This window comes from Salmo trutta, chromosome 17, assembly GCF_901001165.1.
Source record: "Salmo trutta chromosome 17, fSalTru1.1, whole genome shotgun sequence".
NCBI classification, from domain to species: Eukaryota; Metazoa; Chordata; class Actinopteri; order Salmoniformes; family Salmonidae; genus Salmo; species Salmo trutta.
The window spans coordinates 17,477,114-17,502,929 of record NC_042973.1 but is presented as its reverse complement, the minus strand read 5'-3'; the positions used below and the strand labels follow the sequence as shown (position 1 = coordinate 17,502,929).

The window sequence follows — 25,816 nt, the reverse complement described above, 5'->3', positions numbered from 1 at the left end:
AATTGATTAAAACATATTTTTTTATCTCACCAATCTACACACAATACCCCATAATGACAAGGTAAAACACGTTTTTAAACATTTTTGCAAATTTATTGAAAATGAAATAGAGGTGTGAATACTTATGTAATTAGATATTTCTTTGAGTCAATAGTTTGTAGTAGCACCTTTGGCAGCGATTACAGCTGTGAGTCTTCCTGGGTAAGTCTCTAGGAGCAATCCACACCTGGATTGTGCAACATTCACCCATTATTCTTTTCAAAATTCTTCAAGCTCTGTCAAATTGGTTGTTGATCATTGCTAGACAACCATTTTCAGGTCTTGCCATAGATTTTCAAGTAGATTTAAGTCAAAACTGTAACTCGGCCATTCTCTGTCTTCTTGGTAAGCAACTTCAATGTAGATTTGGCCTTGTGTTTAAGGTTATTGTCCTGCTGAAAGGGGAATTCATCTTCCAGTGTCTGGTGAAAAGCAGATACTTGTTGCAAACAGGATGCATGTTTTGGAATACTTTTATTCTGTACAGGCTTCCTTCTTTTCACTCTGTTAGTTAGGTTAGTATTGTGGAATAACTACAATGTTGTTGATCCATCCTCAGTTTTCTCCTATCACAGCCATTAAACTCTGTAACTGTTTTAAAGTCACCATTGGCCTCATGGTGAAATCGCTGAGCCGTTTCCTTCCTCTCCGGCAACTGAGTTAGGAACAACACCTGTATCTTTGCAGTGACTGGGTGTATTGATACACCATCCAACGTGTAATAATAATAACCATGTTCAAAGGGATAATAAATGTCTGCTTTTTATTTTTACCCATCTAAATTCAAAAGGCACTCGCACATCTGAGCAATCTTTTTGCAGCAATGTTTACCCATCTACCAATAGGGGCCCTTCTTTGTTAGGCATTGGAAAACCTCCCTGGACTTTGTGGTTGAATCTGTGTTTAAAAATTCACTGCCCGACTGAGGGACCTTAAAGATAATTGTATGTGTGGGGTAAAGAGATGAGGTAGTTATTCAAAAATCACGTTTAACACTATTATTGCACACAGAGTGAGTCCAAGCAATTTACTATGTGATTATGTGATTTTTACTCCTGAACTTATTTAGGCAAGCCATAACAAAGTGGTTGAATACTTTTGACTTAAGCTTTTCATTTTTAATTAATTTGTAAACATTTTGAAAAACATAATTCCCCTTTGACATTATCAGGTATTGTGTGTAGGGAAGTGACAAAAAAATCTACATTTAATCCATTTTAAATTCAGGCTTTCACACAGCAAAATGTGGAAAAAGTCAATGGGTATGAATACTTTCTGAAGGCACTGTAGAGAAACAGAACACTACATGCTATTGATGTCCTCTTTTCCACAGAGGAGGTCTGGTTTGTTTAGACCTACATGTAGAGCCTCACCCACAAAGCAGTCATCCTTCTTAACTTTCAGGACTCGGCTGATATGCTTGATGCTGCAGGGAGAGAACTTATCGTTGTTCTCCCGGATCTCATTGGTAGCGTGAGGGAACATCAAGAACCTGCCTTTCCCTCCAGAAGAACCCAGGTTCCCACAATCCAAACCTTCATCATGCTGAGAAGCAAATACAACACAGAACATAAAGGTTCTACTTCACAGTAGAATGAGCTCAATAAGTTTTGTCTCCTTCTAGTACAAGTTTATGGACATTGGGGCCCTCATATTCAAACATATTTATGTCAAATTAAATAATTTCCACCAGATGAAAAGGAAGTTATTACTGAATATCCTTTTTCATTAAAAGTAAGACTATTGGAGGGATTTGTATGGGGTGATTCTGGGAAAGCAACTACTGAACTCATTGTAAAAAAGTAAGAAAAAATGATTATTTACAATAACCCGGATGACGCTGGGCCAATTGTGCACCACACTATGGGACTCCCAACCACAGCCAGTTGTGATACAGCCTGGAATCAAACCAGGATCTGTAGTGATGCCTCTAGCACTGAGATGCAGTGCCTTTGACCGCTGCGCCACTTGGGAGCCCCCAAGATGTAACCTTTATTTAACCTGGCAAGTCAGTTAAGAACAAATTCTTATTTACAATGACGGCCTAGGAACAGTGGGTTAACTGCCTTGTTCAGGGGCAGAAAGACAGATTTTTACCTTGTCAGCTCGGGGATTTCGATCACAGGCGTAAGACAAAAAATGACTCTCTTTATTGCTGGATACAAACACTTGTTAACTTAAATGAAGGTCATTTTAGGAGAGAGACAAAAGTGCTGTGTCACTGGTGGCCATGGTTCTGGAAGAGGAATACAATGTTCTCATAATCAACGACACACCCAGGACAGCACAGATAGATACAGCCCTGAGGCCTTCTTCTCTGAATCTCTCCAAGACCCACTTTCTCTGATTATCTACCAGAACAAATGATGAGGTCTGATCATTCATGTGTTTAAATCTGCTGTTGAGATGTTAATATGGACTGGGAATGTAATCACTTAGAACAGTTTAAGGGGCAAATAAACTATGTGTAGACAAATGACTGAGGCCCCTTTGTTAGGTTCTTCTCTCACTCTTCCCTCTCTCTTCCCTCTATCTCTCAGAGGGCCATGCTGTCACATTAAGGATAGCGAGAGGGTTTCCAGACACTATGGGAGAGAATATCATTACCAAAGTAGGCCAAAGGCCTGGCCCCCTCACTCCCCTCAGACCCCTTACCTCCCCCTTCCCCCTCATCATACATCTCAGGTGAAGCAGGCCCTCTGATCTCTCTGTGCCCTATCCCATCCTCCATCTGGAAACAATGAGGCATGCCTGTCAGTGGACCCAGGGTACTGCACCGTTCAGCCAAGAACCTGCTGGATTTATAAAAGGGCCACAGACCGACATGCTGTAGCAGAACTAATCTGTGCAGGAACGCCTGGGAAGAATCCATTGCTGCCTATGGAAGTGTGAATAACATCTCTGGGGGAGCAGGGTATAGGGAGGGGGGTGGAATGTTGGCATTTGAGGCAGTGGGAGAAAGGTCGTAGATGGTGCTGCTGGTGGTTATGGAGGGAAAGTGGGTGTGTGGGGGGGTTGCTGTAAGGGGTACCAACAATGGGTGGCAGGTAGCCTATCAGTTAAGATAAGAGCATTGAGCCAGTAACCAAAAGGTTGCTGACTCGAATCCCCGAGACGATTAGGTGTAACATGTGCCCTTGAGCAAGGCACTTAACTCTACTTGCTCCAGTAAGTCGCTCTGGATAAGAACATCTGCAAAATGACTAAAATGTACAAATGTAATGTTCTACAAACAACACTTTTAGTGAGGGAGAAAATGGAAAGCCTCGCATTTATGGCAGGCTTTCAAAATAATGTATAAGCTAGTGAGTGAGCATGTGCCAAGACTTACAGTGCATTCGGAATGTATTCAGACCCCTTGACAATTTGTTACGTTACAGCCTTATTCTAAAATATATTCAATTGATTGTTTTCCTCATCAATCTACACACAATACCCCACACTGACAAAGCAAAACCAGATTTTTGGAAATTTTTGCAAATGTATTAAAAATAAAATCATTTACACATTTACATACGTTTTCAGACACTTTACTCAGTATTTTGTTGAAGCACCTTTGGCAGCGATTACAGCCTTGAGTCATGTGTGCTTAGGGTTGGTGTCCTGTTGGAAGGTGAACCTTTGCCCCAGTCTGAGTTCCCGAGCACTCTGGAGCAGGTTATCATCAAGGATCTCTCTGTACTTTGCTCCGTTCATCTTTCCCTCGATCCTGACTAGTCTCCCAGTCCCTGCCGCTGAAAAACATCCCCACGGCATGATGCTGTCACCACCATGCTTCACCGTAGGGATGGTGCCAGGTTTCCTCCAGATGTGACGCATGACATTGAGGCTAAAGAGTTCAATCTTGGTTTCATCCAACCAGAGAATCTTGTTTCTCATGGTCGGAGAGTCCTTTAGGTGACTTTTGGCAATCTCCAAGCGGGCAGTCATGTGCCTTTTGCTGAGGAGTGGCTTCCGTCTGGACACTATACCATAAAGGCCTGATTGGTGGAGTGCTGCAGAGATGGTTGTCCTTCTGGAAGGTTCTCCCATCTCCACAGAGGCACTCTGGAGCTCCTTGGTCACCTCCCTAACCAAGGTCCTTCTCCCCCAATTGCTCAGTTTGGCTGGGAAGAGTCTTGTTGGTTCCAAACTTCTTCTATTTTAGAATGATGGAGCCACTGTGTTCCCCAGATCTGTGCCTTGACACAATCCTGTCTCGGAGCTCTATGGACAATTCCTTCGACCTCATAGCTTGGTTTTTGTTCTGACATGCAAAAATGTGTAAAAACCTGCTTTCGCTTCGTCATTATGGGGTATTGTGTGTAGATTGATGAGGAAAATTGTTATTTAATCCATTTTAGAATAAGTCTGTAACGTAACACAAATACTTTCCAAATGCACTAATCATTAGTAAGGCTGAGCGATTACTGCTTTTTGAGATAGTTTTTTATTAATCAAACCAAAACCGAACCAATCACAGATTTCGGTTTATATTATTTTATTTTATTTTTACATTGAATGCACTATACATTATGTGGGTTGACTGCTGTAAGAACAGAATAAAACAATGAATAAAAGTCCCATGATGGTAGTGACTGAACATTACTGCTTATCACTTATTAACCATCATTTATTCTCATTACTTTACTTTAAAAAAAGTTGTTGTGTATATTACATTTGTTTTATTTGATGACTTTATTATTTGATTCCAAGTCATCATCTCTATAGAGCTGCGGCTTATTCTGTCTGACAAAATCACAATTTTAGTAGCAAATAAGGCGTAATTTCTTGACTGCTGAATACCAACTATCAATCACTTAGGTCATGTATTTTTAGGTAGAGATACAGTACCTTGGGAAGCAACTGCTCTGTCCATCTATCCCTCTACATCTCTCATCCTTCTGTATCTTTTATGTAGCAGGCTAAAAGAAACACACAGACTGGACAAGTAAGTTTGCAATGGATTATCGTAATTGTAATTAATTACCACGTTTTCTGCGCTAAACTATGTAGAATATTGGCCTGTTGGAAATTACAACTCCCTTTTACATTGCACAGTATGGGCTTGAGCTGATTTATCTCTACAGAAACTGCACAATGTGCGCATAGCGCTCACATAAAAAAATGTAAAAAATTAAATTAAAATAATTGAAGGTCAATTACATAGATAAATTAGTTGTTTAAAAACAAAACAAATGCCCATATTTTGGTTAATCGCTCAACACTATACATTAGTCAATAAAGACCAACTTTTATAACATCGGCAGCAGTGAAGTGGATAATTTGCTGATTTCTTCAGGAACAATGCAAACAGCCACGTAGCGTTAAGTGTGCTCAACACGTGGGAAATGCAGAACTGACAGATCATTGGGATTGGTCATACTACATATACACACTCACAACAAATCCTGTTTTAACAAAGGCCAGGGCAGGAAGGTCTTCCTTACAACAACAACAAAAAACAAACAAAATCACGTGGTTTTTGGACAAGTGTAAAGTTTCACGTTAACTTTTCACGTGTTTTTCCCTCACATTTATTTTCACAAATGTCTGCTCTCCCATCCAGGGACAGACCAGGACCTGCCCTGCTAAACGTCACAAGAAAACCAGCAGTAGGATGTAGGGTGCTATGTTGCTGGAATTAATACACTAAAACTTGCAAAAGAAAAAAAAGGCCAGGGTAACATAACCAAAGACAGGGAAATTTGCAGGAAAGAAGGAGGCGTTTTATTTAATTACGCTATCATAAAATGTTTTAAAAAGCACTGAAAACTATTTTTGGGTATCCATTTCCAATTAATTTGCACTTGCATTGTTAAATCACAGCCAGTTATGATACAACCTGGATTTGAACCAGGGCGTCTGTAGTGACGCATCTAGCACTGAGATGCAGTGCCTTAGACCGCTGTGTCACTCGGGAGGATAGTAAATGTGTTTAAAGTTGAAGGATGAGGCTGGAGAAATGCAACCACTCTCAAATCAATAGACTACACTATGGATGCAAGGAGACTATGCCATCCATGATATAAAAATGATAGTTTTAACCATGGTTTTAGGCTATACAATGTTTGTATACATTTACTTTGTTTACAAACATTGGCGTAAATGTGGAGTTTTCTTTCATGTGAACCTGCAGATTAGATTTTCACATGTGAAAATCTATTCTGCAGTTTCACACGTGAAAAACTTTCACATGTGACAAAGCAATTCCACATGTGAAAGTGACATTTTCACATGTGGAGTTTTCTTACATGTGAACCTGCAAATTAGATTTTCACATGTGAACCTACAATTCCGAATGTGAAAGTGAGATTTTTTTAACATGTGAAACGGCATATCCGATTCTCAGATAGGAAAGTCTTAACATGTGAAACTACAAAAACATGAAAACATATTATTCTCCTCACATGTGAAAAGGTGGTGTTAATATTTAACATTTAATACATATGTTTCACATGTAAAATTTAAGCTCAACATGTGAAAACAGCTATTTCACATACTGTCTTAGCTCCAAAACATAACAATGCCTTTGCGCACAGGGGTTCAAATCCTGCAACAAATGAATGCAGAGAGCTGCAACACAACCGGTACAACAAAAAAGGTAATGTGATGAAATGACATGTATCAGTAAAATAACACCAAATATCAGTAAAGGAAAGTGCTAGGACTCCAATGGGGGTAAAACATTAAGGATAGGCAAGGGTGATACTGTCCAGAACTCACAGGGGCGCCCAGGCTGTGGCCCAGTTCGTGGGCCAGGGTGAGCTGAACGTGTTGGGGGGGCAGGTACTGGCCGAAGTTCTGCAGCGTGATCAGGCCCGTGTTCAGACTGGCGTTGCTACCATCCCGCATGAGCGTGTGTTGCGAACAAATCCCTCCCCAGTTCCCTGAAATATAAGCAAAAGTAAGGAGAGTAAAGATAAGGTATGAATAGGGTCTAGACTTGATACTATCATTTAGGTAAAAGGGCAATTTCCTTGGCAGAATGTGTACAGTAGACAACATGTTCAGCGCAGTATAAATAAAGCGTGAGAAACCTCAGCTGCACTGGGTTGCTTAACGTCATGAACGTGTTAGTTGTTACTAATGTGCCATTTCTACTGTAATAGCTCTGTTATGGCTGTCCAACCTTCACTATATTGCTTACATTATAGGTTGCATACGTGACCTTGACCGTTCTCTTTAACACCACAGGGCCGTATTTATGTTTTATTGAGGTTGTCCTCAGCCCCCTAAATATCAATGAAAGTATGGACAGTATGGACATTTATCAAATATGCACAGTCACTTTAACTATGCATTCATGTACATATGTACATACTACCTCAATGGGCCCGACCAACCAGTGCTCTCGCACATTGGCTAACCGGGCTATCTGCATTGTGTCCCGCCACCCACCAACCCCTCTTTACGCTACTGCTACTCTCTGTTCATCATATATGCATAGTCACTTTAACCATATCTACATGTACATACTACCTCAATCAGTCTGACTAACCAGTGTCTGTATGTAGCCTCGCTACTTTTATAGCCTCGCTACTGTTTTTCACTGTCTTTTTATTGTTGTTTTATTTCTTTACCTACCTATTGTTCACTTAATACCTTTTTGCACTATTGGTTAGAGCCTGTAAGTAAGGATTTCACTGTAAGGTCTACACCTGTTGTATTCGGCGCACGTGACAAATAAACTTTGATTTGATTTGATTTGACAGGCCAGAAGGCAGGCTAAGTTCTCACTGGGGCAGATAAAAGCCTCACGGCCAGATGGGTCTGTGTAGGTGACTTGCCTTAACTTGTTGGCTTATATAATTCTCCTGCACTGCATGCGATCCCACCGGCCACCAATTACAAACAGCTGGCCTTTTTCCTCACAGAATGCAGTACTGTGACATCATCTTTCAGCTAGCCCACCACTCATTTCAGAGAGGCCCATTTTGTTACAGTATGTGGATCATAGAAAAGCTTTGGTCATGGAGCTGACATGGGCTATAGGAGTTGGGAGTTTACCTTGGCTTTAAAAAAAAAAATGTTTTGTTTATTTTATTTTTTAAATGTAACCTTTATTTAACTGGGCTCACAGTAGGCACGAGATATATTTGCAAAGGGGCACAGCCCCTATTGCCACAGGCAAAGGATATTTGCAGCTTAGTGAGCGAAGGACAACACTTATGTCCAATTCTATTGTTCCCCAGGCAAAAAAACACCTCTTGTAATGCAACTCCCACTACTACTACTCTCAGACCAAATAGGGTGTCCTACAAGTTATACTACACCCCTAATTATATAGTGAAGTCTGGTTACGTTCAAGGACCTCTGAGGAATACATATGAATGGGATTTGACTGGTTGAAATAACGTTTAGGGTTAGATTTTCACAGACTCCTTTCTTTGCAAATTGAACGAGTAAAAATACAAAATCGATATGGACCTTTTTAGGATATGAAAAAGCATTTTATCTAACAAAACGACACTTCATGTTATCTCTGGGACCCTTTGGATGACATATCAGAGCAAGATTTCAGAATGTAAGTACACATTTCACCTGAGGTGAATTTATCAAACCTATCGCAGTGAAAAAAGTGTTTTGTTGTTAGGAGCTCTCCTCAAACAATAGCATGGCATTTTTTCGCAGTAATAGCTACTGTAAATAGGACACTGCAGTTATATTAACAAGAATTTAAGCTTTCAGCCGATACAAGACACTTATATGTACCGACATTTGTTGTTTCTCTAAAATCTGCGATCGTGACACAAGGCGCTGCATGATTTACAACTGTCCCGTTGACAGGATGCCTATCTCTATAAAGCCTTGAGACAATTGAGACATGGATTGTGTATGGGTGCCATTCAGAGTGTGAATGGGCAAGATAAAAGATTTAACTGCCTTTGATGAGGAAAACATTTAATTTAATCCATTTTAGAATAAGGCTGTAACAAAACGATGAAAAAGGGAAGGGGTCTGAATACTTTCCAAATGCACTGTATATATGTATATATATTTTACAATAAACAAAAACATACATAAACATGAAACAATAGACAACTTAACAATTACACAAACATTAATGACATCACACTTGCTCAGACCCATGTTCCCATTGTATCCACACCCAATGTTGTTTCGAATGCTTGTAAGAATAGGATTTAAAGTGCGTTTCAAGTTTGATTTGAATCAGTACTATTCTTTAACTTAGATTTTTGGTTGAAATGGAGTTGTGAATACAACACATCAGTTATTAATTTGTAGACAAACTGGAAATAAATCCAAACTCAATGGCACCGATGGAGCTATCCAAGCAGAAGAAACACCTCCTTAAAATGTTGATATTTGCTTGCGTTGACAACCAAACAAAATTCAATATCACTTTTGCAAATCGGTAGATAGCCTAGCCTATTAACTTATCAACATGTTAACAAATTGTATGTTGGATTAACTTCTCCATCTCAACCAAAAATAAAAGTTAAAGAAATAACATAATAGAATTAAGCCAGTGGCTCAGATCTAACTATTCAAGCATTAGAAACATCTCCTTAAAATGTTTTACCTTTAGTTGCCTTGTCAACCAAACACAATTAATATTACTTTTGTAAGACAGTAAATAGCCTAATGTTAAGGCTATTTTACAAACTAATTAACAGTATTTATTCAACCTTGAAATGAGTAATACATCCATGACCACATTTTGAGGTTACTTTAACAATAAATGTCTTCTTATGTAATCATATAAGTGTGCATGTTCAGGGTTACAGGTCTGTGGAAATATTCACAATTGCTGTAATAATCTGCAGAGAATCTCAAATGGCATTGATCACTTGCACTGTGTACTTTCATGTAATCTCCACTGCAATCCAGGTAATTTGGTTTTTCTATTAGAGGAAGCACAGGGATGACACATTAAGTTGTTTTATGGTATAGGGACAAGTATAGGGACAAAGTGGAGGAGCATTTCAGTGGGTCAGACCCAGGCGTATGTGGCAGGGGCTTCTAACGGTCATGGATTACAAAAAGAAAGCCAGTCACGTCACGGACAACAACATCGCCCTACAGGACGAGCTAAACACCTTTTTCTCCCACTTCAATACCATAGTACCCTCTAAGCTCATCACAAAGCTCACGACCCTGGGACTGAACTCCTCCCTACTGTATGCAACTGGGTCTTGGACTTCCTGACGGGACGCCCCCAGGTGGTGAATGTAGGCAACATTACCTCCTCCACACTGATTCTCAACATGGGGGCCCCACAAGGGTGCGTCCTCAGCCCCTCCTGTACTCCCTGTATACCCACGACTGCGTGGCCTCACACAGTACCAACTCCATGATCAAGTTCACTGACGACAGTAGTGGGCCTGATTATCAACAACGACAAGATGCCTACAGAGAGGAGGTAGGCACTCTTAACATCAATAAAACAAAGCAGCTGATTGTGAACTTCAGGAGGAACCAGGTTAGACACACCCCCATCCTCATCAACGAGGCCACTATGGAGACAGTCAAAAACTTCAAGTTCCTCGGGGTAGACATTTCCGATGAGCTGAAATGGTTAAACCACATAGACACTATGGTGTAGAAGGCACGGCAGCTACTCTTTAACTTGTGGAGGCTGAAGAAATTCGGCCTGTCCCCGAGGGTAGGATATTATTATTGTTTCATTCATTTCTCAGTTCCCCCCTTGCTGCTCCCACTATGGACATTCTACACCCTGTGCACGAGACCCTGTGCATGTGACTAATAAACAAATCTAATCTAATCTAATGTAATCTTGTATTCCCATTTGAACTTTGACACCTAAACAAGAAATCAGACATAGATTTTCCATTAAACATTTGAATCGGGGAACGATGCTTATAGGTGAATCGTCACATCCCTAGTACTAAGGCAAGAACATGATCAGAAGTTCTGTAAATGTATTTGAGCATTGTATCATTGCTGTATTGCTATACTGTAGAAATGTTTCAACACAGATCCAAAAATTGCTTTATGTGATTTAGAAAAACTACAATGTGAAGTAAATAAATGATGTGAGCGTGTTGTTTTTTTACAGTGCACGTTGCCCATTTACGCTCCATTTCACCCTTTCTATTTCTCGATCGTCACTAGATCCAGGTCCTCCCTCTAATGTTGTGTATTACTGTGTTTGTCCAAGACTGTGAGAGAGTGTGTGCTGGTGTAGATTTGTAAGGGGTGCTTGTGTAGATTTGTAAGGGGTGCTTGTGTTTGTCAGTGTATTCATGCTTGGATGTGTGCATGTGTGTGTTTGCCTGTATGTACATGTTTATGCATGGGTGTGTGTGTGTGTGTGTGTGTGTGTGTGTGTGTGTGTGTGTGTGTGTGTGTGTGTGTGTGTGTGTGTGTGTGTGTGTGTGTGTGAGTCTATGTGACTAATAATAGGAGGCATTCATCAGGGATCTTTCTAAGGAGGAGAGGAGGACGAGGGGGACACAAACATAAACAGAGCTGATTGCAGTTGGCTTAGCCAAACCACAAGCTAGGCTCATAACAACACTGGTGCCAAAGCCATGCTTTTTCTAAGTAACTCATCCCTCTGAATAGCCCCTTTGGCTCAATTCAGAGAGTGGGGATGCGTACAGCATTCTTAATGGGCCTGGAGATGTTGAGGTTGGCAGCCCGGCCTGTATGGTGAATTCCCAAAGCAAAGCACGGCTGCGTTGGCTATGCTCACTCAAGTAGGGGCTCCTTTTGATGCTGATCCTTAATTGCCTTTTGATCAGCCTCAAAGCCATGGGAATCTCTAGGACTTGTGTAATTCCTGGAAGTCATGTGATGCTGAATCCCACAGGGATGAACAATCTCGGATTAATGTACATTTTAATAACAGGCCCATCCACAAAGCAGCATGGATAGGATGCTTAAATTAGAGGTAGCCCTAAGCCACAGATCTAGGATCAGATTACCATATCCCCAGTACTAACCTTACATAATAACCTTGACTAAATAATTCATGACTGACTGCATCTTTGTATTGGCAGGCATGTGAAAGAGGGCAGCCTTGTTTTGCAGTTCAAACCTCACTGTTCACTGACTACACTCTTGGAGATGATCCTTCTAACACACTCAAACCGGTGCGCCTGGCACCTACTACAATACCCTTCATCTACACACAGTGCCCCATAATGACAAAGCGAAAACAGGTTTAGAATTTTTCGCAAATTTATAAAAAATTTAAAACTGCTGATGGACATACTTTAGAAGGAACAGAAAAACCTTATTTACCCAAGTATTCAGACCCTTTGCTATGAAACTCGAAATTGAGCTCAGGTGCATCCTGTTTCTATTGATCATCCTTGAGATGTTTCTACAACTTGATTGGAGTCCACCTGTGGTAAATGCACACACCTGTCTATACAAGGTCCCACAGTTGACAGTCAATGTCAGAGCAAAAAACCAAGCCACGAGGTCAAAGGAATTGTCCGCAGAGCTCCAAGACAGGATTGTGTAGAGGCACAGATCTGGGGAAGAGTACCAAATAATTTCTGCAGCATTGAAGGTCCCCAGTAACACAGTGACCTCTATAATTCTTAAATGGAATAAGTTTGGAACCACCAAGACTATTCCTAGAGCTATCCCTAGAGCTATTCCGGCCAAACTGAGCAATCAGGGGAGAAAGGCCTTGGTCTGGGAGGTGACCATGAACCCGATGTTCACTCTGACAGAGCTCCAGAGTTCCTCTGTGGAGATGGGATAATCTTTCAGAAGGACAACCATCTCTGCGGCACTCCACCAATCAGGTCTTTGTGGTAGAGTGGCCAGACGGAAGTCACTTCTCAGTAAAAGGCATGTGACAGCCTGCTTGGAGTTTGCTAAAAGGCACCTAAAGGACTCTCAGACCATGAGAAACACGCCTGTTGTAAATTAAAGGAGAAGAAGACTCTCTCTCCCCCTCCAGTATTAACCAAAGGAATGTTCTTTGTTAACAGAGGTTTCCCACCTAAACTCTAACACGTCCTAAAGCGAATACTGGAACAATATTTCTAACATAAGAACGTGGGAAATGGTCAGAATGGATCTAAAGAATAATCATGTCATATGGTTGTTATTTTCTGATGTAATTAAAATGGTTCTAAAGGAAATACTGTAACTTGAAAAGTATATGCACCACTTGTATGAAGTCTCCATCCTTAACGTTGTATATGAAATATGAAAAAGGATGAACATGTTTTTGTTAAGATAGGAATGTGATTTTAGGAGCCAAAAGAACATTTTTCTCCTATAAATTTTACACAGTAAGTAGCCACACCCAGAGTGAGGTCAGAGAGGGTGTCAGCCTGAAGGAACCATCCCTGTCTCTCAGAGTGCATAAAAAGATTGGTAAAAAAATTAACATTAGACCAGAAAAACATGAAGCAGTAGCTACACGGTTGAAATGTTTGGAACTTTGAACCTCAACACGAGATAAAGAAAATAAACTCAGCTCCCAGACCAGAGACGCGTGTAGAGCTGCAGCTCATATCCAGAGTGGTTTGAACCCTGAATACCAACACGATTTGGAAAAGAAAACTCCCCTCTCAGACAATCGCTGCTACAGCTGATTAGCTGTTCAAAGTCAAATATCTAGAAAAGCTCATTTAAGTGGGACCATCCTACTACTCTTCTCAAATCACCGTATTCTACTACTCTCGTCACCATGGGAACCGTCGACACGGATGGCTAGTTTATCTTCCAAGGAGCATCTTCAGAGTGAACAACAGTAAAAGAAGGGGGAGGGGTGAACAACCCCTTTTGGACAATCAGAGCCTTACAAGCGTGCCGTGGAAAGGCCAACAACCTTCCTAAGAAGGACTGGTTCCGATAGAGATAAACGGCGAATGAAGGCATTCACACGTAAATATATTCATGATTTCTTACTACAAACGGGCGGCAGTTCGTGTGCAAAGTATATGATTACTGTGAGAATAGTTTCTAAAATGTATCAACAATGGGTCTCTCTCTCTCTCTCCCTCTCTCTCTCTCCATGTCATTGTGTAAAAATCCACCATATTGTGTCAGTTCGTCAGGGACATTTTCCTAATGTATTAATTAAGTGTGTATGTTATCCTGTGTTATCATTTAGTTAGCTAGTAAATAAATAATTAAACTAATTGTGTAGCACTGAATCATAAGTAAGGCTGGGGTTTTTGAAGATCCAAGGTGGTTACAACTGTTCAGAATTATGATATTTCTTATAGTGGATATTATGTTGAAGATCTGACGTAGTTTCAAAGGTTGAAAATCGATTCAAATGTTACGAATGTTACATTCTTTATACCTTCCGAAAATATCGCTAATCTTTTGTGACAACAGATGCATCCTCTCCTTCAATGTCAAACTGCATGTAACTGTGTTAACAGTCATTGATCTACAAGTCATTTTGCACACCAAACAATCCCAGGCAATGTCAGAAGCCTAGTCAAACGGTGCACTGTGCCCAGCTTCGCGTGCTGGCCAATGGCCTGTTCCTGATCTGCGAGGCACCTTGAGCATTCAAATGCTAAAATGGCTTGTGTGATATTGACAACCTATGTAATTTACTAAGTCATTGTTATCTATATGCTGTTGAAAATTGTGTTTTACTGTAATAAAAGTAACTCTCATCTGGCTTTACTTGCTGAACAGAGCTTACAATACATTTTTTATTATTATTGAGGTTCACCAACAGCAATATTTGATTTGCTTTAAACAATATGTGTATATGGTTATTTTTAGATTTACAGAGTAAAGTTCATAATTTCATAACGAGGACTGCAATGACTTTTGCTAGGCGCATTGCATGGCGAAAGCGATGAAATAGGGTGCAGGCCAGGCAGCAGGCTGTTAGCCAGCCTGCCAGCTTAGTGGAGTCTGCCACTAGCACAGTCAGTGTAGTCAGCTCAGCTATCCCCATTGAGACTGTGTCTGTGCCTCGACCTAGGTTGGGCAAAACTAAACATGGCGCTGTTCGCCTTAGCAATCTCACTAGAATAAAGACCTCCTCCATTCCTGCCATTATAGAAAGAGATCGTGATACCTCACATCTCAAAATAGGGCTACTTAATGTTAGATCCCTCATTTCAAAGGCAGATATAGTCAATGAACTAATCACTGATCATAATCTTGATGTGATTGGCCTGACTGAAACATGGCTTAAGCCTGATGATTTTACTGTGTTAAATGAGGCCTCACCTCCTGGTTACACTAGTGACCATATCCCCCCTGCATCCCGCAAAGGCGGAGGTGTTGCTAACATTTACGATAGCAAATTTCAATTTACAAAAAAAACAATGACGTTTTCGTCTTTTGAGCTTCTAGTCATAAAATCTATGCAGCCTACTCAATCACTTTTTATAGCTACTGTTTACAGGCCTCCTCGGCCATATACACTAAGTTCCCTGAATTCCTATTGGACATTGTAGTCATAGCAGATAATATTCAAATTTTTGGTGACTTTAATATTCACATGGAAAAGTCCAGAGACCCACTCCAAAAGGCTTTCGGAGCCATCATCGACTCAGTGGGTTTTGTTCAGCATGTCTCTAGACCTACTCACTGCCACAGTCATACTCTGGACCTAGTTTTGTCCCGTGGAATAAATGTTGTGGATCTTAATGTTTTTCCCCATAATCCTGGACTATCGGACCACCATTTTATTATGTTTGCAATCGCAACAAATAATCTGCTCAGACCCCAACCAAGGAGCATCAAAGGTCGTGCTATAAATTCTCAGACAACCCAAAGATTCCTTGATGCCCTTCCAGACTCCCTCTGCCTACCCAAGGACGTCAGAGGACAAAAATCAGTTAACCACCTAACTGAGGAACTCAATTTAAGTTGAGTTCAATTTAAGTTGCACCCCTAAAAACTAAAAACATTTGTCATAAGAAACTAGCTCCCTGGTATACATAAAATACACGAGCTCTGAAGCAAGCTTCCAGAAAATTGGAACGGAAATTGCGCCACACCAAACTGGAAGTGTCCAACTAGCTTGGAAAGACAGTACCATGCAGTATCGAAGAGTCCTCACTGCTGCTCGATCATCCTCTTTTTCCAACTTAATTGAGGAAAATAAGAACAATCGCAAATTTATTTTTGATACTGTCGCAAAGCTAACTAAAAAGCAGCATTCCCCAAGAGAGGATGGCTTTCACTTCAGCAGTAATAAATTCATGAACTTCTTTGAGGAAAAGATCATGATCATTAGAAAGCAAATTACGGACTCCTCTTTAAATCTACGAATTCCTCCAAACCGCCGTAGTCCTAAGTCTGCACAACTCTGCCAGGACCTAGGATCAAGGGACACACTAAAGTGTTTTAGTACTATATCTCTTGACACAATGATGAAAATAATCATGGCCTCTAAATCTTCAAGCTGCATACTGGACCCTATTCCAACTAAACTACTGAAAGAGCTGCTTCCTGTGCTTGGCCCTCCTATGTTGAACATAATAAACGTCTCTCTATCCACCGGATGTGTACCAAACTCACTAAAAGTGGAAGTAATAAAGCCTCTCTTGAAAAAGCCAAATCTTGACCCAGAAAATATAAAAAACTATCGGCCTATATCGAATCTTCCATTCCTCTCAAAAAAAATTGAAAAAGCTGTTGCGCAGCAACTCACTGCCTTCCTGAAGACAAACAATGTACACGAAACGCTTCAGTCTGGTTTTAGACCCCATCATAGCACTGAGAATGCACTTGTGAAGGTGATAAATTACCTTTTAATGGCATCAGACCGAGGCTCTGCATCTGTCCTCGTGCTCCTAGATCTTAGTGCTGCTTTTGATACCATCGATCACCACATTCTTTTGGAGAGATTGGAAACCCGTATTGGTCTACATGGACAAGTTCTGACCTGGTTTAGATCATATCTGTCGGAAAGATATCAGTTTGTCTCTGTAAATGGTTTGTCCTCTGACAAATCAACTGAAAATGTCGGTGTTCCTCAAGGTTCTGTTTTTGGACCACTATTTTTTTCACTATATATTTTACCTCTTGGGGATATCATTCGAAAACATAATGTTTAATTTCACAGCCCCAAAATTGCCCTCGCTAGAAGCCTGTTTCAGACATAAGGAAGTGGATGGCAGCAAACGTTCTACTTTTAAACTCGGACAAAACAGAGATGCTTGTTCTAAATCCCAAGAAACAAAGAGATCTTCTGTTGAATCTGACAGTTAATCTTGATGGTTGTACAGTCGTCTCAAATAAAACTGAAGGACCTCGGCGTTACTCTGGATCCTGATCTCTCTTTTGAAGAACATATCAAGACTGTTTCAAGGACACCTTTTTTCCATCTACGTAACATTGCAAAAATCTGAAACTTTCTGTCCAAAAATGATGCAGAAAAATTCATCCATGCTTTTGTTACTTCTATGTTGGACTTCTGCAATGCTCTACTTTCCGGCTACCCGGATAAAGCACTAAATAAACTTCAGTTAGTGCTAAATACGGCTGCTAGAATCCTCACTAGAACCAAAAAATTTGATCATATTATTCCATTGCAAGCCTCCCTACACTGGCTTCCTTTTAAGGCAAGGGCTGATTTCAAGGTTTTACTGCTAACCTACAAAGCTTGCTCCTACCTATCTTTTCGATTTGGTCCTGCCATACATACCTACACGTACGCTACGGTCACAAGACGCAGGCCTCCTAATTGTCCCTAGAATTTCTAAGCAAACAGCTGGAGGCATGGCTTTCTCCTATAGAGCTCAATTTTTATGGAATGGTCTGCCTACCCATGTGAGAGATGCAGACTCGGTCTCAACCTTTAAGTCTTTACTGAAGACTCATCTCTTCAGTAGGTCCTATGATTGAGTGTAGTCTGGCCCAGGAGTGTGAAGGTGAACAGAAAGGCTCTGGAGCAACGAACCGCCCTTGCGGTCTCTGCCTGGCCGGTTCCCCTCTCTCCACTGGGATTCTCTGCCTCTAACCCTATTACAGGGGCTGAGTCACTGGCTTACTGGTCTTCTTCCATGCCGTCCCTAGGAGGGGTGCGTCACTTGAGTGGGTTGAGTCACTGACGTGGTCTTCCTGTCCGGGTTGGCGCCCCCTCTTGAGTTGTGCCGTGGCGGAGATCTTTGTGGGCTATACTCGGCCTTGTCTCAGGATGGTAAGTTGGTGTTTGAAGATATCCCTCTAGTGGTGTGGGGACTGTGCTTTGGCAAAGTGGATGGGGTTATATCCTGCCTGTTTGGTCCTGTCCGGGGGTATCATTGGATGGGGCCACAGTGTCTCCCGACCCCTCCTGTCTCAGCCTCCAGTATTTATGCTGCAGTAGTTTATGTGTCGGTGGGCTAGGGTCAGTCTGTTATATCTGGAGTATTTCGCCTGTCTTATCCGGTGTCCTATGTGAATTTAAGTATGCTCTCTCTAATTCTCTCTTTCTTTCTTTCTTTCTCTCTCTCTTGGAGGACCTGAGCCCTAGGACCATGCCTCAGGACTACCTGGCATGATGACTCCTTGCTGTCCCCAGTCCACCTGGCCGTGCTGCTGCTCCAGTTTCAACTGTTCTGCCTGCGGCTATGGAACCCTGACCTGTTCACCGGACGTGCTACCTGTCCCAGACCTGCTGTTTTCAACTCTCTAGACAGCAGGAGCGGTAGACATACTCTCAATGATCGGCTATGAAAAGCCAACTGACATTTACTCCTGAGGTGCTGACTTGTTGCACCCTCGACAACTACTGTGATTATTATTATTTGACCATGCTGGTCATTTATGAACATTTGAACATCTTGGCCATGTGCTGTTATAATCTCCACCCGGCACAGCCAGAAGAGGACTGGCCACCCCTCATAGCCTGGTTCCTCTCTAGGTTTCTTCCTAGGTTTTGGCCTTTCTAGGGAGTTTTTCCAAGCCACCGTGCTTCTACACCTGCATTGCTTGCTGTTTGGGGTTTTAGGCTGGGTTTCTGTACAGCACTTTGAGATATCAGCTGATGTAAGAAGGGCTATATAAATACATTTGATTTGATTTGATTTGAAAGAAGAGCACTCTGTAAAAAATGTCCAAACGGTAAAGAACATTCTATTTTGAGATGGGGGGTGAAATCCAAAGTTCTCCTATACAGTTGAAGTCAGGAAGTTTACATACACTTTAGCCAAATACATTTAAACTCAGTTTTCCACAATTCCTGGCATTTAATGCTAGTAAAAATTCCCTGTCATTGGTCAGTTAGGATCACCATTTTATTTTAAGAATGTGAAATGTCAGAATAATAGCAGAGAGAATGATTTATTTCAGCTTTTATTTCTTTCATCACATTCCCAGTGGGTCAGAAGTTTACATACACTCAATTAGTATTTGGTAGCATTGTCTTTAAATTGTTTAACTTGGGTCAAACATTATGGGTAGCCTTCCACAAGCTTCCCACAATAAGTTGGGTGAATTTTGGCCCATTCCTCCTGACAGAGCTGGTGTAACTTAGTCAGGTTTGTAGGCCTCCTTGCTCACACGCTTTTTCAGTTTTGCCCACATATTTTCTATGGGACTGAGGTCAGGGTCCTTAAGCCATTTTGCCACAACTTTGGAAGTATGCTTGGGTTCATTGTCCATTTGGAAGACCCATTTGCGACCAAGCTTTAACTTCCTGACTGATGTCTTGAGATGTTGCTTCAATATATCCACATAATTTTCCTCCTCATGTTGCCATCTATTTTCTGAAGTGCACCAGTCCCTCCTGCAGCGAAGCACCCCCACAAGATGATGCTGCCACTCTCATGCTTCACGGTTGGGATGGTGTTCTTCGGCTTGCAAGCCTCCCCCTGTTTCCTCCAAACATAATGATGGTCATTCAATCAATCAATCAATCAAATGTATTTATAAAGCCCTTCTTACATCAGCTGTACAGAAACTATAGCCAAACAGTTATATTTTTGTTTCATCAGACCAGAGGACATTTCTCCAAAAAGTAATATCTTTGTCCCCATGTGCAGTTGCAAACCATAGTCTGGCTTTTTTATGGTGGTTTTGGAGCAGTGGCTTCTTCCTTGCTGAGTGGCCATTCAGGTTATGTCGATATAGGACTCGTTTTACTGTTGATATAGATAGTTTTGTACCTGTTTCCTCCAGCATCTTCACAAGGTCCCTTGCTGTTGTTCTGGGATTGATTTGCACTTTTCGACACCAATGTACATTCATCTCTAGGAGACAGAAAACTTCACCTTCCTAAATCCTCCCAACAGTGTCATACCATGTACAATATATGGAAGATATAGGCAAGGAAGTTGGGTTACTTCTACGTTACTTTGGGTGACTCCTAAGTCATCATCTCCAACATTGTGACCTTCCATTTTAGAGCTTTTCTTTGGTGTGGATTTAAGCCTATACATTAATATCAGTTGATTTCTTCCTTTGTATTAACCTTTCCTTATTTGTATTGTGGATTATATTTCTGTGCACCAATGGAAAATCTACAAAACAATTAGCAAACCAACCTTCGTACTGAATACATGGAATTGGATTGTGATGATACCAATGAATGAATCCTGAACAAAATGTGCTTATTATTATTTATTTATTTTGTGTATGAAATTGTATGAAATTGTTTGGTGCACAAAAGTATAGTAATTGCCCATAATTCTGCACCTTTGGATAGTTGTACTTCCAATTTTGATCATCATATTATTTGCGTGAAGAGAAGGCGGAGAAGGCGGAGAAAAAGAGTCCGGTGGGCGGGCGGGCTGCCTTCTGAGAATTCGTAGGCAATCGAATAAACTCCCACTGCCTTCCATTCTGCTAGCAAACGTGCAATTTTTGGAAAATAAAATCGATGACCTACGCGGAAGATTAAACTACCAACGGGACATTCAAAACTGTAATATCTTGTGCTTCACCAAGTCGTGGCTGAACGACGACATTATCAACATACTGGTTATACGCTGTATCGGCAGGATAGAACAGCGGCGTCTCGTAAGACAAGTGGCGGTCGACGATGTATTTTTGTAAATAACAGCTGGTGCACGATATCGAAGGAAGTCTCAAGGTTTTGCTCGCCTGAGGTAGAGTATCTCATGATAAGCTGTAGACCACTCTATCTACCGAGAGAATTTTCATCTGTATTTCTTGTAGCTGTCTACATACCACCACAGACTGATGCTGGCACTCAGACAACACTCAATGAGCTGTATTCCACCATAAGCAAACAGGAAAACACTCACATAAAGGCGCCGCTCCTAGTGGCCTGGGACTTTAATGCAGGGAAACTTAAATCGGTCTTACCAAATTTCTATCAGCATGTTAAATGTACAACCAGAGGGGAAAAAAACTCTGGACCACCTTTACTTCACACACAGAGACGCATGCAAAGCTCTCCCTCGCCCTCCATTTGGAAAATCTGACCATAATTCTATCCTCCTGATTCCTGCTTACAAGCAAAAATTAAAGCAGGAAGCAGTGACTCGATCAATAAAAAAGGGGTCAGATGAAGCAGATGCAAAGCTACAGGACTGTTTTGCTAGCACAGACTGGAATATGTTCCGGGATTCCTCCGATGGCATTGAGGAGTACACCACATCAGTTATTGGCTTCATCAATAAGTGCATCGATGATGTCGGCCCCATAGTAACCATACGAACATACCCTAACCAGAAGCCATGGATTTACAAGCAACATCCACTCTGAGCTGAAGGCTAGAGCTGCTGCTTTCAAGGAGCGGGACTTTAGCCCGAAAGCTTATGAGAAATACCGCTATGCCCTCCGACAAACCACCAAACAGGCAAGCGTCAATACAGGACTAAGAACGTATCGTACTACACCGGCTCTGACGCTTGTCGGATGTTGCAGGGCTTGCAAACCATTACAGACTACAAAAGGATGTACAGCCGAGAGCTGCCCAGTGACACGATCGTACCAGACAAGCTAAACTACTTCTATGCTCGCTTCGAGGCAAGTAACACTGAAACATGCATGAGAGCACCAGCTGTTCCGGAAGACTGTGTGATCACGCTCTCCGCAGCCAATGTGAGTAAGACCTTTAAACCGGTCAACATTCACAAGGCCGCAGGGCCAGACGGATTACCAGGACGTGTACTGCGAGCATGTGCTGACCAACTGGCAAGTGTCTTCACTGACATTTTCAATCTCTCCCTGTCCGAGTCTGTAATACCAACATGTTTCAAGCAGACCAACATAGTCCCTGTGCCCAAGAACACTAAGGTAACCTGCCTAAATGATTATCGACCCATAGCACTCATGCCTGTAGCCATGAGGTGCTTTGAAAGGCTGGTCATGGCTCACATCAACACCATTATCCCAGAAACCCTAGACCCACTCCAATTTGCATACCGCCCTAACAGTTCCACAGATGATGCCATCTCTATTGTACTCCACACTGCCCTTTCCCACCTGGACAAAATGAACACCTATGTGAGAATGCTATTCATTGACTACAGCTCTGCGTTCAACACCATAGTGCTCTCAAAGCTCATCAATAAGCTAAGGACCCTGGGACTAAACACCTCCCTCTGAAACTGGATCCTGGACTTCCTGACAAGCAGCCCCCAGGTGGCAAGGTTAGGTAACAACACACCCGCCACGCTGATCCTCAACACGGGGGCCCCTCAGGGGTGTGTGCTCCGTCCCCTCCTGGATTCCCTGTTCACTCATGACTGCACGGTCAGGCACAACTCCAACACCAGCATTAAGTTTACCGATGACACAACAGTGGTAGGCCTGATCACCGACAACGAAGAAACATCCTATAGGAAGGAGGTCAGAGACCTGGCAGTGTGGTTCCAGAACAACAACCTCTTACTCAACATGATCAAGAAAAAGGAGATGATTGTGGACTACAGGAAAAAGAGGACCAGGCATGCCCCCATTCTCATCGACGGGGCTGTAATGGAGCAGGTTGAGAGCTTCAAGTTTCTTGGTGTCCACATCACCAACAAACTAACATGGTCCAAGCACACCAAGACAGTCGTGAAGAGGGCACGACAAAACCTATTCCCCCTCAGGAGACTGAAAAGATTTGGCATGGGTCCACAGATCCTCAAAAAGTTCTACAGCTGCACCATCGAGAGCATCCTGACTGGTTGCATCACTGCCTGGTATGGCAACTGCTCGGCCTCCAACCGCAAGGCGCTACAGTGGGTAGTGCGTACGGCCCAGTACATCACTGGGGCAAATCTTCCTGCCACCCAGGACCTCTGTACCAGGCTGTGTCAGAGGAAGGCCCTAAAAATTGTCAAAGACTCCAAGCCACCCTAGTCATAGACTGTTCTCTCTGCTACCGCACGGCAAGCGGTACCATAGGCTTCTAAACAGCTTCTACCCCCAAGCCATAAGATTCCTGAACATCTAATCAAATGGCTACTCAGACTATTTGCACCACCCCCCTCTTTTACACTGCTGCTACCTGTTGTGATCATCTATGCATAGTCACTTTAATAACTCTACCTACATGTACATATTACATTGACTAACCGGTGCCCCCGCACATTGACTCTGTACCAGTACCGCCCTGTATATAGTCTCGCTATTGTTATTTTACTGCTGCTAGTTAATTACGTGTTACTTTTATTTCTTATTCTTATTGTATTCGGCACGTGACTAATAAAATTTGATTTGATGTGATGATTTAGTGACTGCAAAGAAAATTCTTTGCAGTCACTAAATCATGATGATCAAAATGTATCTACTGGGATTTTTAAAAGACAGACTAACTTTCTGTTTTGCCTGCTTGGACTCAGGAGATAAGTTAATCTTTTTGCAGGCACATTTTTTTCCGTATAATATAGTTTTGATGAATGTATTTATGTTTTGAGAAGGCAACTACAATTACTGTTTTGCAAAAGGCCACAGAGTTCTGTGTCTTGTGGACAATTGTTTTTTAAATCCACCACATTGTTACAAAAACTGGTTGAACGCAATTGAGAAAAAACTGTAAGCAGCAAAAGTCTAGGTGGTGAAGTGATGCGACCGGACCGTGCGAGTCCTACTACAGTGATGTGAGTCTGATTTCAGTCTGGTGCAAGGCAGTGTGTGTGTGTGTGTGTGTGTGTGTCTTGGGTTGTGTGTTTTGCTTTGCTCATAGTGCCCTCATTCCCTTCAGGGTTCAGCGGGTTCAACAGGGTTTATAGAACCATAAAGGGGGAGGGGGAGAGAGGAGGTCGCATAGGACGCATGAAAGTCTCTCTCTCACTCCCCTCTGATCAGCCAATCAAAGGCGGCCCAGCTAACGATGTGATGGAAACACCCAAGGTGCTCCACCCCCTGTGGGAACAGGGCCCCCCTTCCTCACATACATCAATAATAAAACAGAGAAGGCTTTGTCACATTGTCCCTAGAATTGCAGCACTGTGTGTTTCATTGATGACATTCCTGAGGTGTTTTGCAAAGATTATTTGTTTCAGTTAGGTAAAACAAGACGCATATCAGATGTGGAAAGGTCCCTTGTGGCTCAGTTGGTAGAGCATGGTGTTTGCAACGCCAGGGTTGTGGGTTCGATTCCCACAGGGGACCAGTACGGAAAAAAATATATAGGAAAAGTATTCATTCACTACTGTAAGTCGCTCTGGATAAGAGCGTCTACTAAAATGGAAATGTCAGTTGAGATTTTGGCTTCTAGAGAAGACATTGGACACGCAACTTTGATTGGAGATGCGGCTGTGATTGAGGCGCAGTCAAAGTTCAGGAATGTGTGGGTTTGTATGTGTGTGCAATGCGGTAGTGTTTAGGACGGTAGCAGGGCTGTTTTTATGCTTGTGTCCATGTGTGTGTCTCTATTGCTTTCCAGAACCTGCCTCTCACCTGTCTTGCCCTCCCAGGCCAGCCCCAGCACTCCACTGTAGTCCCTGTTGGTCAGCAGGTAGGACAGACAGTAGTTTCCCCAGTTACTCTCAGAGAACAGACTGAGCAGCTTCTCTGGGCCGAGGAAGGGCCGATTCAAGGGGTTGGTCTCGTCCTCCTCTCTCATGACCTATAGGAGACACATTGGCAGCATCTGAGGATGCTGCATTATTTCTATAATAGCTCTTCCCAAAATCACCCATAAAGGAGCCTTTGAGTCCAAGAAGGAGAGAAAGAAAGGGAAAACATAACTAGTTTGTGAATTGCACATATCAAGTTGCTAGCTTAGCTTGATTAACTTAGGGGTAATCATACTGTAGTATCAGCACATCTAAAGTGGATAAGCCTTGAAACACGGAACATTGCAGCCATTGTGAATGAGTGGAGTTCTTACACTGAGTGATTTTACTTTGAAGTTGATTAGCTTGAGACCGTCAAAGTCGGCCTTGTCATAAATATCATTCACCGCCCTCACGTAGGAGGCAACCTAGGACAGGAGGACACAGACAAAAGAGGGAGAAGATTCTCATAAAACAGCTCACAGTGTTATATACACTGCTTCTCTATAGAGGACATTCTTCTTCGCTGCTTGAGGAGAGTCATTGCAGAACAGTGGATATGGCATTAATACAATTCATAATCTACTCCACAAAGCTATTTAATCCACTGTATTTTCAGTGTGGGTGAGACTGGTGACATTGTACCCTGCATACCTTACACATGCAAACCAGTCACATGCTAACCAGTTCCTACAGAACATAGTATAGAATCACTTTTCTTCTGCAAACAACAACGACGCACAGTGTGAACTTTCCATAAATATTTATGCTTCGGAGTGAGGAGACAGCAGCCTCGTCTCTGTCCTGTGAGAATGGGGTCGGTCACCAGTGACAACAAGAGTCATATTTACACGCAGATGACATCAGTGCATCATTTACAATGCTTGTTTTAAAAATAAAGACATCCAGTGGCCACAACAAGCGCCATGGAAAACATAAATCAGGAGAGGTGAGAAGACAGGAGCAGATGGCGTGGC

At 42.1% G+C, this 25,816-nt stretch overlaps 1 protein-coding gene and 1 non-coding gene across 3 annotated transcripts in view; one reads left to right on the top strand and one right to left on the bottom strand.

Annotated features, from left to right (window-relative positions):
• si:ch1073-396h14.1 (disintegrin and metalloproteinase domain-containing protein 10) overlaps positions 1 to 25,816 on the bottom strand; it is a 58,266-nt gene that overhangs the window by 4,501 nt on the left and 27,949 nt on the right. For both annotated transcript variants that reach the window (XM_029695955.1, XM_029695954.1), the window contains exons 7-10: positions 25,175 to 25,267; positions 24,742 to 24,910; positions 6,745 to 6,908; positions 1,413 to 1,584 (exon numbers count right to left, since the gene is read on the bottom strand). In XM_029695955.1, the coding sequence (XP_029551815.1) occupies positions 1,413 to 1,584; positions 6,745 to 6,908; positions 24,742 to 24,910; positions 25,175 to 25,267 (598 nt within the window). The remainder of the gene's footprint in view (positions 1 to 1,412; positions 1,585 to 6,744; positions 6,909 to 24,741; positions 24,911 to 25,174; positions 25,268 to 25,816) is intronic.
• trnaa-ugc (transfer RNA alanine (anticodon UGC)) lies at positions 24,380 to 24,453 on the top strand. Its single transcript has one exon. It is a non-coding gene; the product is annotated as a tRNA-Ala (tRNA).